This window comes from Eumetopias jubatus, unplaced genomic scaffold (assembly GCF_037043125.1).
Source record: "Eumetopias jubatus isolate StellerSeaLion01/CBP00866 unplaced genomic scaffold, mEumJub1_p1.0 scaffold_16, whole genome shotgun sequence".
NCBI classification, from domain to species: Eukaryota; Metazoa; Chordata; class Mammalia; order Carnivora; family Otariidae; genus Eumetopias; species Eumetopias jubatus.
Genome location: NW_028274822.1, coordinates 13,536,684 through 13,556,659, shown reverse-complemented (window position 1 = coordinate 13,556,659; position 19,976 = coordinate 13,536,684). Strand labels below are relative to the sequence as shown.

The following is a 19,976-nucleotide window of genomic DNA, read 5'->3' as shown; positions in this document are numbered from 1 at the left end:
ATTCCTCTTTCAAGATTTACTAGTTACTAAGATCAGGAAGGGAGCTCTCAATTCAGACAACGATCTCACTGGAAAACAGGAGAAAACCTGAGGGATGCTCCCTAAGTGTTCAGAAATTAGAAACAAACTATTTGTAATTTTTTAAAAAGAGCTTCCTAAGAAGATATATCATTTGTGATTGTGATATATTAGCATGGCAAGTCAGCAAGTAGAGCAAATTAATGTCAACTGAAGCTAAGCTAAGATACAAGACACAAGTCCCTACTAAATGAGAAGCGCTTAATGGGAAAAGGTCAAGTTTATTGTTACAGGGCTGGGTATATATCCTGGCTATAAGCCACCGGTTGGGGCAAGTCATGTAACTTCTCTAAGTCTTAAAAAATACCCACACGTGCGCGTGCGCGCACACACACACACACACACACACACACACACACACACACTACACATGTATATATAATGGGGCCAATTATACCCTTAACTCATAGAATTATTGTGAGAAAGAATTAGTAAGGTACTACAAGCAAATTGTTTCTATACTGTAAACACAATAGTAATGTAAACCATTGTTATAATAATAAGCCTATTTATTCAAATGCATGTTACTGTAGTCAACATTATTTGGTTTCCGGTATAGCTTTCATCTTTTTTTTTTTTTTTTGCCATTTTAGGAATGAGTTTCTATTTAATGCAGTTTATATGCATTTCCTATCCAAACTCTTTTCACATTTTCAAAGTTCCTGCACAAGTGACAGAAGAACACAAGCTTAAAATAACCAGAGAAATAGCACCACAGAAATAGAATAGATAGATAATTTAAAAAGCATTTACCCTTTGCCCCAGCAACACACTGGTGGAAATTTATCCTACTCACCTATGAGTTGAATAATGGACAAGGCAGTCGAGTGGAGCATTATTTGTAATGCCAAAAGACTAGAAATAACCAGGTGTCCATCAATAGGGTAGTTATGAGACACGTGTAGGAGACAGTAACACAGTGACATCCAATAAATCCTTCCTCAAGGTGTTCCCTCCCTTGTGAAGGTCCTTCCCACATTGGCTCTGGGCTTGACCCCAGGACCTGGCTTGGTAATGGAACGTTAGCACGAAAGATAACAAGCAGAGGCTTAATAAGCTCTCTTGCACTGGGGGCATGATTCTTCTCTGCTTTTGGGATCCAGTCACCATGTGAAGTAAACCCGGGCTAGTCAAGCTAGTCCAGCTGGTAGTCAAAGTCTACCACCGACTTGTGAGTGAAGCCATCTTGGGCATGTAGCCCCAGGCAGGTTGCCAGATAACCTCATCCGTTTGAGTAAATCCATGCAAAACCAGAAGAAACACCACCCAGCTGACCCCAAACAGCTCACCCACAAAGTTGTGAATAAATAAAAGCATTGTTGTTTTAAGCCACGAAGTCACAGAGCAGTTTATTATGTGGCAACAGATCACCAATATACCGAGGTATCTCCAAAACAGTGGAATACTATGAAGGTATTGTCCTACCAAAGAAGAAAGGAGAAGGGTATACTCTGTGTACTGATATGTGAAGGTCTCCGCCACAAACTGTTACATTCACAGGCCAAGAGAAGAACAAGGCAAATAGTATGCTGCCTTTTGTGTAAGAAAGAGGGAAAATTTAAATACATATGTAATTATTTTGCATGAAGAGACACTGGACGTCTATACTCAGGGAATTAACATATATATTTACCTGTTTCAATCAAATAAGAGACGAGCCAATTGGGTAGATGGGGACAGAGGGGGCAATGAAATTTATCAGTAAAGACCTTTCTAAATGGTTTCAATATATAAACCATGTGAATTGGTTATCAGAAATAAGTTTTAAGTGAAAAACCAGGCTAATATAGGACTGAAATGACAAAGCTTGAAAAAGTAGAATTTCAAACTGAGTATTACAATTCTACCATGATTCTCCATGATGGCCTTCCTCTGAACTAGAATAATCCTTTCTTTGTAATATATTCTATCTTGCCTTTAGACTCTAAATGCCTTGAAAGCAGAGACCACGTCTTATGCATTTTGTTTCTTCTGCAACTTGCAAGCATAGTGCAGGGCACAGAGTAACTGCTCAGTAAATGGTTGTTTCCCGAAGAAATACAGAAGAACATTCTGACGATGCTAAAAATGTCCATTGTTAATGCTGGTGAGTTCCATCAAATCTTCAACAGCCTAACCTCTTCCATCTGTGCACATACTCCACACACCATCTTTGAGGAAAATGGTGAGCATTCATTATGATTTGGGGCTTTGCTTCTCTTGTAAACATACTCTGAACTACTGGGTCGAGTATATACAAAAGGTAATTTGAATGCCACGAAGGGAAAAAAAGCAAAACAAACTCCCCCATTTCGAAAGAAAAGAGACCCATTTGACTAGAGGAAGTCTAGAAAAAGAAAGATCTTTTATTATTTCTCATAAGTAACAAATTTCACTTCTGTGGTTGAGTAAGCAGCAACCTGCAGCCAACTCCCCGCCAAGCGAACGAAGCGATCCCGAGAAGTGGGCTGCACGAATGGAGCGCCAATGGCCCCCTTTCCTATCCTCCAGCTCCTGGAGAAGTCTGTGCTCGGGCTGTGGTGGACAGTTTGTCTGTTACAACTTCAGCATTTCTAGGAAAGAGGGTGCCAACAAGCCTTCTCCGTAACCCATTTCAGGGTTTGACAATCCTCACTAGAAATCTTCCCTTACTTTGAACTTGTACCTTTCCTACTGTGCCTTACCCTCTCCCTCTTCTGTTACAGTTTGCTGCCTCCCTGTCTGACCCCTACGAAAGCTTGACCTCTTGGAGGAGGAAGTCTGGGTCACCCTCCACGGCTGGGTCCACATCTCTGCTTCTCGGATGGGCTTGGTGGGTCGGCATGCAGAGCCATCCCAACCCTGGTGCGTTCTGGACTGCGCCGTCCACCAGCACCATGTGGCCTTGGCTATGTCTCCCCACCGAATGCAACACAAGATCAGAGCCATGGGCAATAATGAAGTAGACAGTAAGGTACTGTTTTTTTTTTTAAGATTTTATTTATTTATTTGACAGAGAGAGACACAGTGAGGGAGGGAACACAACAAGCAGGGGGAGTGGGAGAGGGAGAAGCAGGCTTCCCGCCGAGCAGGGAGCCCGACGTGGGGCTCGATCCCAGGACCTTCGGATCATGACCTGAGCCGAAGGCAGACGCCTAACGACTGAGCCACCCAGGCGCCCCCAGTAAGGTACTCAGTATTAAAGGACATGCATAAGTAAGAGTGACAACTAAGGGTGAGTAGACAACTGTCTCAAGAGAGGCAGGCCATCTACACAGTATTCCACTATGAGCTCTCACCGTCTTGGTCTCTCCCAAACCAAGTAACTCCATTTTCTTAATTCCCCTCTTGGATCTCATTTCCCAACTGTTTGATCTGTTTCACTGTTCGCTGCCATGCTGCACTTGCCCCAGAGCTACAAGAGTAGGGACTGTCATTGCGGGGATTACCATTTGGAGGTTCTGCAAGGTCAAGACTGTAGGGAAACTGAAGCTGACAATTTAAAATCCAGGTATGCCTTTGCCATAACAGATCAACAAGCATTGGTTATGTGCCTATTGTGTGCAAGGCGCTGGGTCAGACGCTGTCAGAGATCTAAAAGGGTGAGGAGAGAGACATCCTTAAGATGGGATTTAAAGAAGAGATGTCGGCTCGGATGTGCAGAGTTCACCGGGAGGGCTGGGGCCACTGCAAGCCCACCGGGACCAGGCGGAATGGATGCAGCGGGAAAGGTGAAGGAGGAAGCCTAAACAACTGATTTCTGAACACAGACAAAAGAAGGGAGTGTGACCTATGATGATTTCCAGATTTGGGCATTTTGGGGGGAAAAAGGAAACCGGGGGTGATCCTGACAGAGGAGGGGAGCACTTGTGAGGAACTGGTTGGCCCAGGGACACACTGATTCTGGGGGAAAGCAAGAGAAAATTCAGTACTACAGATGAGAAAATAAAACTGGGAATATAGTTTTATGACTGAAACCGTGAGGAAAAAAAAAAAAGCCTTCTGGAAGGGGCACGTGCACAGGGAGCAGGGGGAAAGGTCCTGGAGAGCACTCCGAGCGCTCGGAGCTCCAGACGGAGGAGGGAGACGAGTGGAGAGGCGGTAGGGTGAGTCCCTGAAGAGCAGCGGTGTGTCTCATTCGTCTCTGTATAGATCCATGCAAATAAGCGTGGCTCTGGCCCCCAGCGGGTGCTACAGAAATGCTTTGCAAATGTTGGTAGAGGAAGATGGAAGTGCAGTAGGGAGAGAAGGGCGAAGAAAACCAGCAACAGAGCCATGCTGCATAAGTCAAAGGAGAAGAATAATTCGAAGTTGTTTAAGGGCGAATGGTGCATGGAGAATCATGATTCCTGAGGACCAAAAGTACCTCCGGGGGATCTAGCACCTAGGAGTCTAGACGGCCCGGGTCTACCAGAGTGCTGGGGTGGCTGAGCCAGGCATGAGGACGTTTGGCCTCCAAAGCAGAGTCTGCACAGACCGCCCCCCCCCCACCCCGCGTGACGCTGCCTTGTTTGGTCTGAAAAAAAAAAAAAATCCCCAGATTTATCACATTTTCAATTTAACTTTTGTGCTGTTTTGATTTTGACTCTGAGATCTGGAAACTTTTAATAAAACTTGGGAGTAGTCAAGCTTGTACGGACTCCACTGACACTGTCTGGATATTCTAACCCTGACTTAGGGGAACAAAAAAGGAGAAACTGGCACGGAAATTACCTTTTCAGAGAAAAGACTACTCAAAGGTACTGGAAGTTTATTTCACAGCTGAGGGGAGGTACTTGATTAGAGGGACTCTTAACAAGAAGAACTGAAGATCTAAGTATTTCCCATCTGCTCCTGGTCCCGCCACCTGGCCATTATTCCTCCTGCTCTGCTGATAGGTTTCAGCCAACCAATTCTGTTTTATTTGGGCAAGTTGAGAGGCCACCTGCCGTGGAATATACTCACGCCTTAAACAAAATGAACATTTCTTATTTCTGTGCCCCCCATATGATTTTTTAAACACAAAGAACTCACTTTCGCCTTCAGCAGATTTAAGAAAATGCTGACTACTGAAGAACAGGTATAAACAAGGCAATCTTTTGTTGACGAAGATTGGTAACGACCCACACCTCGAAGGATCCCCTCCGTTCCCATAAGACTGGTGAATTAATCCGTCCACGCTTTCTTGCTCATTTTCCTGGCTGTTACAAGACTAAAATGCAGAAAAAGGTTTTACGAGGGGACATGGCATATTTGTGCTAAAACCAGGCATCACACAAATCCAGAGAAGGGAGCCAAAAAGCAATACCAGACGCAGGGAATGGTGTGAGTAAAGGCAAAAGCGAGAGGAAAGAAAGTGTGCCCTGTTTGGGGGGCTGTCCATCAGGATGGGGAGGGTGCAGGGCAGAGGGCTGGGGTGAGGACTTGTGGCCAACGAGGCTGCAGAGAGCGGAAGAAGTCTTTGTGGACAGTTTTAACGATCAGGCTAAGGAAGACTGGCTCTTTCCCAGAACCGGGCACCCGTGGAAGTTTGGAGCCAGGGAATATAAAGGTTGCAGAGGTATTTTGGCCGTGCCGAGGCGAGGGAGGACGGCGGACCTGCACAGCGAGCCCCCTGCACCTGCACAAAGTGCTGTGGGGACCAATCCAAGGAGCTCAAGCCACAGGGATCTCCTGACCTCAGACTGGTGGCCCACAGCAATGCTTTGGGTCTCCTGGAATTCGTGTCCTTTGAGAACGAGTGTCCAAAAATCCTCAAAAGGTCTGATTTATTTTCTTTTCTCCAGGGCACACTCTGATCAAAGGCTGTAGGACCCTTTGGGGAAGGCTGGGAGAAAAATTAACAATATAAATTTTTGGCAGTGTAATGGGGGACTTAGCCTCCCCCGCAGTTGAGGGTTCTGGGTCTGCAAATTGGCTCAAGTCTCGGAGTTGACCAAGGGGCCACGACACTCTCTGTTTTTATGATTCAAGTTAGACTTACATTCCCTTGACCTAGACCTCTTCTGATCATACAGATCCAGTAAGGATGTGGTAGACTGCCCATCCATTTTCACTTCTAGAACACCATGAGGACAAGAGTTTGAAATGGAGGAGACGAGAGATCAGTGAGATTACAGACACAGAAGAAAGTAGTAAGATGGAACCAAACATGAGTAGATGTGGGGTAGGACGAGGTGCCCCCATTACCGGAGACTAAGGTTTGGGGGAGGAAGAGGCGGAGCAAGGTTCTAAACGGCAGAGGGTTATCCCAGTAGCTGTAACCAGCAGAGAGCTGGAAATCTGGAATGAAAACGGGAGACCTGTCAGGTCTGGAGGTGGGGGTTTTGGAACACCTTGCATCCAAGTTGAAAGGTTTAGAGGGAGTCCATGAGATCTCAAAGAGGGAGAAACCGGAGAGAAGAAACCCAGCCCGCCCTGGGGCTGAGGTCTGCATTTCCCGGAAGCCCCGCTCTCCGGAGGGCGGGGAGCAGGGACGGGGAGTGAGGAGAAGAACTCCAAGACCGCGCAGCTTTGCAGGAGCTTAAAACACTGGCAGGAGGCTGGCAGCAGTCCAGACGGGCAGCAGGATGGAAGGCAATCGTTTCCAGCACTGGGAGCCCGGAACACACTTGGAGGCGGTGAAGGGGAGATGGTGAAGATTCTGGAAGGTGAGGGAAGGCTGGGGACCCCTGGAAAGGCCTGGACTCGTCACTCAACGGGAGGACAGAGGTTGAGGGGACAGAGGGTGAATGCCCAGGTGGCGATTCCTGGAGGCCTTCGTGGGGGAGGCCTGGGGCAGGGGCAGCGCGGACTTCAGGCCCAAGACAGAATGATCCTTTATTCTTTACAAAATAGCGACTGTAAGGTTAGCGCTGAGTCTTTATTACCTTACCAACGGCTTCAAGTGGTGCTCCCACTGTTCCTATGTTATTCGGGTCACACTCCCTTAATTCGTAACATTCCCATCAGCAACGAGTTTCTAACCACAATTCTGTGAGCAAATATATAAATTTAAATGCATTTGGCTCTTTTGTGAATGACATACAAAGATGCTGAACTTGTAACGAACGAAAGACACTGGATTAAGAGAATATTTTCTCTGGTTTTAGTTCGGTCGTGTCTCAGAATGAGCTTATCTTGCCCATGACGCTCCACCTTCCTGTCAATTCATTTCCCGCCTGCCACTCACACAGCGCTGTAGGTTTTATATCTTCTTGCCAATCCCCTCCTGCAGGACTCCGCTAAAGAAATCCAGTGGCGGGTGCCTGGGTGGCTCAGATGGTTAAGTGTCTGCCTTTGGCTCAGGTCATGATCCCAGGGTCCTGGGATCGAGTCCCGCATTGGGCTCCCTGCTCGGTGGGGAGCCTGCTTCTCCCTCTGCTTCTCTCTCTCTGTCTCTTATGAATAAATAAAAATAAAATCTTTAAAAAAAAAAAAAAAAGAAATCCAGTGGCTTCTCGCTCAGCCTGATCCTGAAGATCCGGGCCCTCCTGCTGGTCCCCGTCACCCACACGCTGGATCCCCACTGGGGATCTAGACTGTCCTCTCACTCAGTTCCAAATCTCCTGCCCTTCTCGTCGACTCCAATACACTGCACCCTGAACGTCGAGCCCTACCTCGTAGGCTGCTCTGTTCTCACTGTGGCTACTCATCATCCATGGCCTCTTGTTTCTTCCCATCTTCCCGGAGCCTTCCGAAAACTGTCTCTTGAGGGCTGGCTGCTCTTGTGTTCTCTTGACTCAAACATGAAGATGTTCTGGTTTTCTGAGCCCACAAGAGTCTCAGCCCACAAGAGTCCATTAGTGGTCACTATTAATCCGTAGCGAATTCCCATAGGTAGAGCTCTGTAGTTTTGGAAGCTCCTGACTTTCTACATTTTGTTTTAGGGAGTCTGGCCTCATTTTCAGTCCTTCAGACACGTGCAGTGAAACAGGTACTTGACAAAAAGATGCTGCTGACATGTAGTTCTTTTTCTTCCGAATATAATATGTCACGGCATCTGGCATTATTCTAACTTGGCTGTGATCTCTGTCTGTCCACAGCTAAGGGAGCATTTGCCAACACAGCAGAGCCACACTGTGAAAAGGCCCTTCCCCAGAGGTGCCAGAGTGAAGGTCTGAAATCATGGAAGGTCCGGGACATATCATCTACGGTTGTCCTGCTCCTGGCACAGGCTTTATCAGGATGCGATCAGGTTTTATCAGAAATGTCACTGGTTTGCTCCGTGGAGGGGGGCAGATTTTAACAAATATGGTAATAGAATATGGCATTTCCAGTTGTCTTCTCTTGTTAGGGGCAACTTCTAAGTGACCCTAAAAATACTGCATTTGATAGTTTTGAAAATTCTGAGTTTCTCCAAAGGAAAGAAGGAAAGGCAGGAAGTTATGGTGCCTTTAACAGCCACGTGAGGCAGGGTGTCCCATTTTAGAGATTTGAAAACCAAGGCTAACTGGGACTCTCACAGTGAGAAGTGGCCATAAGGTGCAAGTGGGACCCAGGTATCTTAGGTGTGAATTCTAAGCCTTGTCAAATATAGATTGCTACCTTTACATAAAGGATGAAAAAATATGGAAACGACTTGTGGGAAGGGGGTGTCAGAGAGAAAGAACATCTAGAAATTTCAAAGTTGTTAAGATGCATGTCCCCTAATTTATACATTGCTCTAGATTAGGACTAAGGGACCTGAATTCTTATGAGCCACAAGAGGGAAAAGCAGGTAAATAGATTCATGCTGACTGTCCATGTCACTTTCCCTCCACAAACTATAAAGGTTGGTTTCAGATTCTCAAACAAAAATGTATGAAAAAACAGTAAAACAGGAAAATCTCGCACTCTTGCAGCCATTCGTAGTGACCTGAGTGCTTTCCTTGGCCAATATTCAAATGTCACATGCCAGCATCACATGCTTAATACTATTTTAGTCAAGATGATTTGTGTTAAAAGCACCTAAATCGGGCGATTATTTGATCTTATTATCACCAACACGTCCTCACACAACATCCCTCACTGCTGATGCGCTCACAAGAAAGACTTTAGTTTAGAAAACTGGCATTTTCTTAGAAAAGAAAAAAAAAGCAATTCTCAGTAAAAGATAAACCACAGAGCTACTGTGTTCAGACAAGTTGTACATATTAAACCACACACACACACACACACACACACACACACACACACTATCTCAAAATAATGTTTAGGCTTTGTCTAACCTACAAACGTGAGCAAATTCAGCATTAAGGAGTTAAGACCAGAATCCTACTCACGACTTTCCCTGACACTGAGAACATTCATTGAAGAACAATGAAACAATATTCTAGATTACCTCATTTGTTCTCCACACAGTTCTAACAATCCATAATAATCCAAAGGTTCTTTACTTGTTAGGACACCAACAGCCAACATTCTTGGTAGGACACCAACAGCCAATAGAACAGGCTGGTCAGAACTCTCTCAGAGATAAAATCTATTTCTACCTCAAAGTAAAGGGAAGCCTCAGGCCCGTAGGGACTCAGGGTTCCCAAATGATGTCAGATAAAAAAAAAAAAAGTTAAAGGGGGATGGGAAAAGCACCTGTTTCAGGTGGAGAGTCTATCAACAGAAAAATTAGGGATGAAAGCAGCTAAGAGAGGCCAATGGCCTTGAGGCTGCACCCAAAATGATGTGGGAGGGCAGGCTTGCTGGTCCAAAAATGCAATCTCAATGGTTGGCAACAGCTGCAAAAGCCAAGCCTCTTTGTGGGAAAGCTGAGAAATGTGGGAGAAATGGAAGGGAGAGGGGCAGAAGGAACAAAGAAGGACAAGAGAAGTGGTGGCAGATCTTGTAGCTAGGATGAGGACAGAAAGAACCAGACAGTCCATGACTTAGAGGCAGAAAGGCAGTGAGGAGGGACAGAATGGGACTGTGTTGCTATCTTGGACAAAAGGAGGGGAGACAAACATCCCTGCACAGCTCAGGAGATGGTCTGTGAGATACAGCCCTTCCACCTGCTTCTAATGCCACAGTGACAGTTATTTTAAAAGCATTTAAAATATAAACCATGTTCATGGAAACTTTCACCAGATCTCACCTTGACATACATCCATCTGCATAGTTTCAAGGTTGACTCAAAGTTCAAAAGTTGAGTGTGACATGTTTTACCTTTTGAGTTCTGACAAAAACTGTAAAGAAGCAAATTAAAGCCAAGAGGGATATTTCTAGCTGCCATGCTAGGTTAAAAAAAAAAAATCATCCTAAAAATAAAATAACACTTCAGGCCATAGGGTTCATTTCTACAAATATTAGTTCCCCAAAACCCAACTCTAGTAAACCATGATCTCCTCTTAATGAATTCTTTTCTATACATATCACTGTGATGGTTTTAATTATGGCCCCTTTTGATTTGAAGTTTGAGATTTCGAAGGGATGCTGCCCGTCATCCTTTCCTGCAATTTAAAGGCACTGCCCCTTGGTGGTGACAACGTCATAGCCACATAGAAGGATACAGAAAAAAGTACTTTCATACACTGCTGGTGGGAAAAGATATTTCTGTGCCATTTAGAAAGCAATCTGAAAATACCTACCCGAATTTAAAAACACTGCCCATTGATGAAGCCGTATCCATGCCTACATGAACAAAGGGATGTTCACTACAGTGTTGTTTATAATAGAATCATTTACTAAGCCATGCTACAGACAACCAAGGAGTAATATGCAGTCATGAAAAAGAAACAATGTGGGGCTCCTGGGTGGCTTAGTCGGCTGAGCGTCTGACTCTTGACTTCAGCTCAGATCATGATCTCAGGGTTGTGAGATCGAGCCCTGCACTGGGCTCCGCACTGGGTGTGGAGCCTGCTTAAGAATTTCTCTCTCCCTCTTCCTCTGCCCCTCCTCTCTCTCTAATGAAAAAAAGAAAAAAAGAAAAAGAAAGAATGGAGGGATTTAAACAACATATCATTTTTAAGTGAGGAAAAAGCAAGATGCAGGGAGGACATATGATATGATCTGATTTTTATAAAGCAATGACAAGAATCACAACAGGTATGTGTGACTATCTCTCTCATGTTTGATATAATGACATGAGCGTGGAGTAAAGCATAGAAGGATATATGCAAGGTTGATAACACTGGCAACACAGGGGAGAGGGATTAGGGGTGGAGGGATGAAAGGAAGTGGGAGGGAAGTAATAAGTGAAAATGAAAGATGTCAACCATAAAAACCACATGGATGCTATGATCTCATTTATAGGAAATCATGTGTGTGCACTCAGGCACACGGAGGTGAACTGATGATGATGGGATGGTCTGCAAAATATCAATGTTTTTTACTGCAGGAGGTTGAGATGTTTTAAAAGAGAAATCTTACTTTATTCCTTATATGTATTTAAAAAAATATTTACAACCACATGTATTATTTATAGAATCAGAAAAAAAAATATCAGTGAAGGGGACATATGAAAACGTCCCATGCAAGGCTGTATAGGTCCCCAGAGCAAAAGCAAGCAGACAGGGAAGGTTGTTAGCGTCGAGCTGGGGCCACACTGGGAAGCTTCTCAGTGCTGGGCAAAGACAGAAGAACAACTTTAGGATGTGTACCAACGGATTAACAATAGGCTGGGGTTTTTTGGTGGTGGTGGATTATGAGTGATTTGTTTCCCTTCTTTTTGCTTTTCTCTATTTTCCCAATTTTCTGCAAAAAACACACCATAATCAAAACAATACATTATTATTATTTTTCAAAGGTTTTATTTATTTATTTGACAGAGAAAGACACAGCGAGAGAGGGAACACAAGCAGGGGGAGTGGGAGAGGGAGAAGCAGGCTTCCCACGGAGCAGGGAGCCCGATGTGGGGCTCGATCCCAGGACCCTGGGATCATGACCTGAGCCGAAGGCAGATGCTTAACGTCTGAGCCACCCAGGTACCCCTAAAACAATATATTATTTAAAAGAATTATGGTTTTAGGATATTAGGCAGCGGCCCCTGGAGGCAGAGGTTAAAACCTATTTACGAAGCAGGGGTGTCACTGTGGGGTTGTTAGTGGCCCCAAATAAAGAGGAAATGGTGGAAAGAGTAGGCCTCGGATGTTTTCTAAATAAAGGGATGGATGAGTGAAACGCTGCCGAGGATGAACAGCTAGGTTTCAGTGGCACTTCGTGAAGTTTTATATGAATGCCCACAGCCACCCAGCCAAATGTCCAAGTCAGGTGATTTGATCAAAATTACAGAGAACTGTCATTGTTTTTGAGACTGGCCCATTTTTAATATCAAATCTCTGACTGCAGCCATTTTGTGGAACCCATATCAAGAGAAGGCATGATACCCAAAGGAAAAGACAAAATAAGTCTATGGTGATGAAGACGAAGATGAAGAGAAATTACATGAGGAGATGACATTAAAAGCCTTTCTCCACACAAAAAAGAAATACGTCATTGACAAGCATTGCCTCAAACAGACAAGGGGATTCTATAGATCAAATAAAAATATTCCCAGGTAACTTCTGGGTTGCATTCATTTGATACAGTGGCCAACATAACAACTGTGGAACCAGTGTTAGGAGAAGTTAACTTGAACGTTTTTCTTCAACTGTGGTTTGCCTTTTCCTAGAAGTTGGCACATTCTGGGAACTCCCCTTCAGGAGAAGCGTTCAGGAGAGGGATGGTGGCACCAGGCTGAAGAAGGTGGCAGAAGGAAGGCCTCTCAAGAACTTCCCGCTTCAGGATTTTCTGATTCACGATGAGACGTCATGCCAACTGCCAGATTTTATACATTCTCTCTCTCAGGTGCTCTAATTGAGGCAATTGACTAAGTAAACAGTGTTTCTGTTTTCTGGCATTCCTGAAACAGATGTGATAGAACTGAAGGCAAACAATTTTAGGACCGCACTCCATGCATTACCCTCTGAAAACAGTGTAATCATGAAACTAAAATGTTTATGCGATAATCAAAGACCGAGGCCAAGAAACCAAAAGTCATTTTGTAAGACAAAGTACTGGCCAGTACTTCCAACAAAGGGATTGATTGAGTTATCCTGAAATGGCTCCCCAGAAAAAGTCCCTGTGACTTGATTTCTTGGTTTCTTGCTCTTAGTCCAAACGGTCAGAAAGAATTTAGGAGGAATAGGGCTGGTTATTACAAGAACAGGGTTCTCCTGACCGAATTTCAGGATAGGCTCATCAGAAAGTAAGCAACATCCTCCTCCAGACAACGCCCCCACAGCTCACCCAGTGACATTTCTCCACATGTGGACACTCCCTCCAATGTCAACCAGCACCTTTCTCGCTCCCTGTATGGTTGGCGTGTTCAAGTCTGCCTTCTTGCTTCCCTCTGTCTCCGCAGGTCCTCTTCATCACTCCAATTCTCTCTCTTCCTCCAAGTTTGGCTCGAAGCTCACCTCTCCTCTGTCTGGCCCCAGCAAATTCTGGTCTTTTACTTTTTCTGAGCTCTCTCCTGGTCTATATACCCAACTGACATGAAATAATTAGCAAGTGCGTTGACAGGAACACAGCCCCAACGAATGATTCCTGCTGGATCTCCCAACATCCGAAACGTCTTCCCTGTTGTGGTACAGTGTGGAGACAGAAGTTCCCTCCCTCCTTTCTTCCCTTCCTACCCTCCTTCTTTTAATTTAGTGTTTATTAAACACCTCCTTTATGCAAAGCAACTGTTGAAGGTTTCTGCATGCACTATCTCACTTCATCTCCTCACAAACCTCTCCAGAAAGATCTACCAACTCTGCTCCCCTCTGGCTTTTCAGGGTCTTTTCACGGCGTCATCACCTACTCAGTTCCCGGGTGCTGCGCTTGGTTCTTCCCTCCTCCTCCTCCTCCTCAGCCCAACATCCAACCAACTGCCAGCTCTGTATCTCGAATCTGGCTCCTTCTTTTTATCCTTCTGTCTTTATCTCTCTCCCAGACACAAGAGCCTCTTCACAACTGGTCTCCTGCCACCAGGTTATCATTCCATACGTGGGTCAGTTGACAGCCCTGCACAGACACAAAACTACGTGATTCCCATTGTCTCCATAATAAAACCTGAGTTCCCAAGTTTGACATTAAGGGACTGCTGCCTTTCACATCCCACCACCTATTAAAGCTTATCTTCCAAACACGTTAGGTTTCTTCTGATTCCCCAAACATACTAAGCAATCGTCTTCTTATGGGTTTTTGTTCATGCTATTCCCACTGTGTGAAATGGCCTTCTCCCCTCTCTGACCTAGGAAAAAATCCTACTTTTCAGACCTAGCTCAAATGCCACTTAACTCCCCCAGGTCAAAATTGATTGGTCTTTCTCCTGAAATTTCTTAGACTTAGTTGTTTATGCTCTGAAGCTGCCTCTAGATCATAAAATACTGGAGGGTAGAGATAGTATCTGTTTTTCTTTGCATTCCAACACCATGCCCCAACCATGCCAGTACTCCCTAAGCATAGGCAGTAATGAAATTACTAGCACTGGTAAGTGAGTTTACTTAGCTACCGCTGTCTTCCAAGTGTTTCTCAGAATTTCAAGCTAACAAACCTTTATGAGGTACCTACTATGTACAGAGAACTATAGCAGGAGCTGTAGAAGCAAGCTAGTTAGTGAGCCATGGTGCTTTTATAATGCATCTTTTTAAAAGACCTACTCACCTTACTATGCTAAGCCACCAAACACACCATTATTTGAAGATGTGTCCACTCTTGTGGATCAGCAATCATTCACAGCACTTCCCTCCATCACTGGATATAGCAGAGGTAAGATCCTATGCTTCAAAGAGCACCCAAGAAGGCTCACAACTCTGGAAATCAGGGGCGTTCTTTCCTTCTGGGACAGAGAGTGGATTGATATGGAAAATAAAGGCATTCGTCTCTTAGCAGTACTGAGTCTCAAACCCCATAATTTATGTTAACTTCAGTTATAATGAGCATTTAAAGCCATGAAAGTAGCTGAGAAAACAAGTCTGGGAAAACTAAAAGTTTTATTACCTATGAAGTTGTGCTAATAGATGAAAACTTTCATTAAGGGATGATAATTTCGGGTTTGAAGACTGGTATTTTGATAACAGCTCTGCAAATTTTTCTGAAGAGCCCAAGGTGATCTATGACATAAGGTGACCATGTGTCTCAGCTTGTCAGGGAGCATCCTGCTTTACACCTGTTGTCCTTGTAAAATTATTAATAGTGCCCCCTTATTCTCATAACTTTGCAGTTTGAATGATAAATTACATGACCACTCTATTATGAGTGTACTGTTGGACTTCTGTGGCCTGTCCGTACAAGGGAAGACAGTTTGCTCAAATACAGGGAGCTGATGCTGAGAAAAGGGGCAGGATCCAGGCTTCCTGACACAAAGCCCAGGCTCTATCTCAGTTTTTCCTATTTCCTCTAAGTTGTTTCCTCTTCAATTAATCAAGAAAACCACTTTGGGAAATGGTAAAGATGCATAAGTATGATTTCTACAAACTAGCCATTACAACTTAGCTGGGGAAAGTACATACATATCCAGTAATTAAACAGGGTCAGAAATATTCATAATATGGTACCAATTGTGAAGTTCAAATGACAATTTTAAAAGGAGTCAGAGAAGAGGAAAACCCTCTCTGGGCTTCAGACTTCAGGGAAGGTTTCTGGAAGATGATGGAAACCTGAACTGGGCCCCAAAGGAAAGAAAAAGAAAAAAAGAGAGAAAAAGATATTGTTCTCTGAAAAAATAAAAGTAGAAAACAAAATTGGGATAGGAATAAATGACCTGAGTGATCCTACAAGCATTATTACTTTCCATTCCAGAAGATAAAAACAAGACAGGAGAAACGCAAGGGTCTATGTGGATTTCCCAAAATCTTACAGTGATTTAAGTCACAATCATCAGATTGAGGTGTCTTGAAACCAGACAAGTGCTAGCTGCTAGATGACAGTGCTCCTCTCTGTGATGTGGTGAGCAAAAAAGTGGCCACCCTTTGAGCTCTATCCCCAGCCTTTTCACTAACTGGCCAAGTGTCTGTGGGCAAGCGGTTTCATTAGTTTTGGGCCCAAGTTTCCTTAAATAAAATGCTAGGGTTGGGTGAAGTAGTCTCTAAGAATCTTTCGATCTCTGGCGATCCATGAACCTCTACATTTGACTCTAGCTTTTGTTTAGTATGCTCTAGGTTTAGCTCAATAGTGGATGTGAGTGTTAATTTCAGCAAAATGGCAAACATTGGGCTAATCCTGTGGGTCTCTTCCCACTACAAAGATGTGAAATTCTCAATAAAACATCACAGAGCCGAGCTAGGAAAAAAAGGAAGGAAGGGAAAGAAGCACAGGATACAGGAATGAAGATAAAAATTGAAACCAGAGGGGCACCTGGGTGGCTCAGTCAGCCCGGCATCCAACTCTTGATTGTGGGTTGTGCGATCCAGCCCTGCATTGGGCTCCATGCTCAGTGCAGAGTCTGCTTGTCCCTCTCCCTCTGCTCCTCTCTCTCTCTCCCTCTCTGTCTCTCTTAAATAAATAAAATGTTAAAAAAAAAATTGAAACCAGAGCTTTAACAAAAAGTTGACTCCATGACACCCAAAGAGAGTTTCAGATTTACACAAATGCTCCTAGAAATCTGGGGATTGTGATTAGATTCTAATGCTCATGAAGGGGCATGGTGGGGGGTGGTTAGAACTGAGCCCCGTTCATAAATCTCAAAGCCTTAACAAGTCACCTTATCCATGAAAAAGAAACTAAAAGCACTCTGCCCTTTAGGCCAAAGATAAAGGGCAGATAATTGCCTTATATTCAGAACTTAGGACACCTTGACAAAATCAAAGCCCTAAACATGAACGATATTCAGTTATAGGACCAGAATTTACACTATCTATACATCTAAGTGTAGGAGTCCCATGATGAGAAATGAACATACACACAATTATAGGACCACTGAAATTCCTTAGATCTCCAGAAAAAACAAGTATGTGGCCACCATGTAGGGACAATGTCACAACTCAGGACACAAGATTCCCATAGAAAAGAAATCTGTGTGAGATGAACTTGCCAAACACACACACACACACACACACACACACACACACACACACACACACGGAAATAAACTACCATGAGGGATAGTCATAAAGGGAAATTTTGAAAAACTAAAATCCTAAGAACTGGAAAAATACTAGAATCTGAAGTGGATTACAAAATAAGATTGCTTATAATTATTAAAGTCATATAAGATAAAACCAGAATGAAATAAGAGTAAATGGAAAAGAAAATAGGCAGATTTGAAAAAAAACAAAGCAAAATACAATAAAAAAATAAAACTCTTAAAAATAACTCAGTGGAATTTGAGAAACAAGACAGATGATCATAGGGGAAGGGAAGGCAAATCAAACAGGATGAAATCAGAGAGGGAGACAAACCATAAGAGACTCTTAACCTCAGGAAACAAACTGAGGGTTGCTGGAGGGGAGGGGGGTGGGAGGGATGGGGTGGCTGGGTGATAGACATTGGGGAGGGTAGGTGCTATGGTGAGTGCTGTGAATTGTGTAAGACTGATGAATCACAGATCTGTACTCCTGAAACAAATAATACATTATATGTTACTAAAAAAAGTAACTCAGTAGAAAAGTTAGATAGTAGAATAATGCAAATATAGAACTAGTGAACTAGAAGAATAGATTTGAGGAAATCAACTAAAAGGTAACAAAGGACTTCTAAATAAAAGTGGAGAATTGAAAACACAGGTCTAATGTTGGTCTCACATGAATCTCACTAAAACTAGGGAAAACAACTATTTAAAAGACATAAACCCACAAGGGTAAGGAGAACAGGTGAAGAAATAATAGTAACAAGATTTTGGAAGATGGAAAACAGATGGACAAACAGCAATAGAACTAGCAGATCAAAGGATGCTGAATTCTAAACCAGGAATAGGGAACGTTATGAGCCAAACAGCAGATGCTCCAGAGGTCCAGGAACAGATAGCGCTAGTTATGTCTGGAACTGGGGAGGGAGAAGAGGAGAGAAGTGACTAAAATAAGGAGAATGGAATGAAAGCTTTTTAAGAACCAATTATATTTCCAGATCTCAGGTCCCCCCCCTCAACTCCATCCTACTGGGCAGCAGACTCTATCCCAATGGGTGAAACTGGAGGTTTGTCTCTGGAGAGAAGATTCCCGGATTGTGGGATGCCGTCCAGCAAACAAACAGAAAGTCATATTCTAAATGCTGACCCCTGCACTCTATTCCTCCCTGAAGCTCTCAGCTCTCACAGGAAGATCTTTACCCTTCGTGTGAGAGTTTGGAAGAGTGTTCTCTGGAGATTCTGACTATCCCCGATATTTCCCATCTTTAGGGGTTGACTTTAGGAGTTCCCCAACAAATGGCATAAACATATTATTCCACAGGGATGCTCAAAGTTAGCCAGCCCCTCACACATCCTCAGGGCTTCTAATAAGCTTATTAGTTCTTCATTCTTGAATAAAGGCAGACAGCCAAGGATTACCAAACATGCAAGGAGAGCGTCTACATGAAAAACAGAGTTCAAAACAGACAAAGAGGAAAAGGTGATGGGGAGGAAACAGAGATCATGAAGGAAGAAGAAAATTTCAAAAGAGAATACATTTTTTTTCTCAGAAAGCTAAGAGAATGTCATACACATGAAAACAGAACAAAATGCTAAAAAAAAAACCAAAAACAAACAAAAAAACAACTATTTATAGATGAAAAGAGGAAATTTAAGACAATAACAAAAAAGAAAACCCAATCGACAGGTTGGAAATTGAAGTTTAAGAAATTGCCCCCAAAAGAGCAAAATGATAAAGAGACAGGAAACAGGAAAGAAAATGTGAGCAAATCAGAGGACTGGCCTAGAAAGTACAACATACAAATAATAGGAGTTCTGGAAAGAAAAATGGAACTAATAGAGAGAAGCAAGTATCAGCATATTGAAAGAACACATTGAGTGTTCAGTACAATAAGTGAAAACAGATTCATGAAGAGGAAAATTACTGTGAAATTTAGAAACCTGGGGAAAAGGCAAGATTCTATGAGTTTTAGGGAAAATGAAAAAAATCAGGTACAAAGCATCAAGAATGAGAATGGGTTTAGTCTTCTAACCACAACACTGGGAGTTAGCATACATAAGAGCAACATCTTCAAACTTCAGAAGAAAAAATTTTTTTAAAGATTTTATTTATTTATTTATTTGACAGAGAGAGACACAGCGAGAGAGGGAACGCAAGCAGGGGGAGTGGGAGAGGGAGAAGCAGGCCTCCCACCGAGCAGAGAGCCCAACGTGGGGCTTGATCCCAGGACCCCGGGATCATGACCTGAGCCAAAGGCAGTCGCTTAACGACTGAGCCACCCAGGCGCCCCAAGAAAATTTATTTTTGACTTAGATTTCCTTGTGCAAGATAGACAAGGCATCAAGTGAGAAGAGAGAATAAAGACCTTTAGAGACATTCAAAATGTGGATATATAACTCTTGTGGGTCCATTTTTGATAGGCCATGCAGGCTGGGAAACACTAAAATGAGTAAGTGGAAAAAAGAGGGAATTTTATGCAATTCCACATAAGACTAAGGTATAGAGGGATAATGTAGTGAAGGGAGCAGACAGCTGGGCCCCAGGCATAGAGAGCAGTTCGTCCAGACTGGGCCAGGTTGATCAAGAGAAAGACGTACTGAGGGCCACCACACTGCACTAGGTTTTAATTCTGATAACCTGCTGGAGAGTGTGCTCCCTCAAGCAATGAAGTAAATCAGGAAAGGGGATCCAACTCAGAAGAAAGGCAATGGAAAGTTCTAGAATAACAAGAGATATCACAGCATGATAGGTGTACAGCAGGCCTAGAGAAAAGTTCGGATAAAGGGAAAATGGAAGTCTGCAGAAAGGATGTCACCAAGAAAATAAGTGGAACCAATGGATTACTGATGTGATCAGCCTTGTGGCAAAATGTACTTGTGAGGCTATGAAAGATACAGGGAAAATCTGCAATAGGTATGAAGAACACTAAGGAAATGAAAAAAACAAGACAGATATTAACTTCATGAAAATAAAAAGTTC

General features: G+C 43.5%; 1 protein-coding gene across 4 annotated transcripts in view; it reads right to left on the bottom strand.

Annotated features, from left to right (window-relative positions):
* Positions 1-19,976, bottom strand: part of BCL2 (BCL2 apoptosis regulator) — a 167,354-nt gene that overhangs the window by 66,254 nt on the left and 81,124 nt on the right. Inside the window, exon 3 of one of the 4 annotated variants that reach the window (XM_028102938.2) lies at positions 11,732-13,953. The exons of 2 other annotated variants lie outside the window; for them this stretch is intronic. In XM_028102938.2, the coding sequence (XP_027958739.2) occupies positions 13,897-13,953 (57 nt within the window). In that variant the 3' untranslated portion in view covers positions 11,732-13,896. Of the gene's footprint in view, positions 1-11,731; positions 13,954-19,976 lie in introns of those variants that run through there. One more of the 4 variants, XM_028102940.2, reaches the window with a different exon arrangement.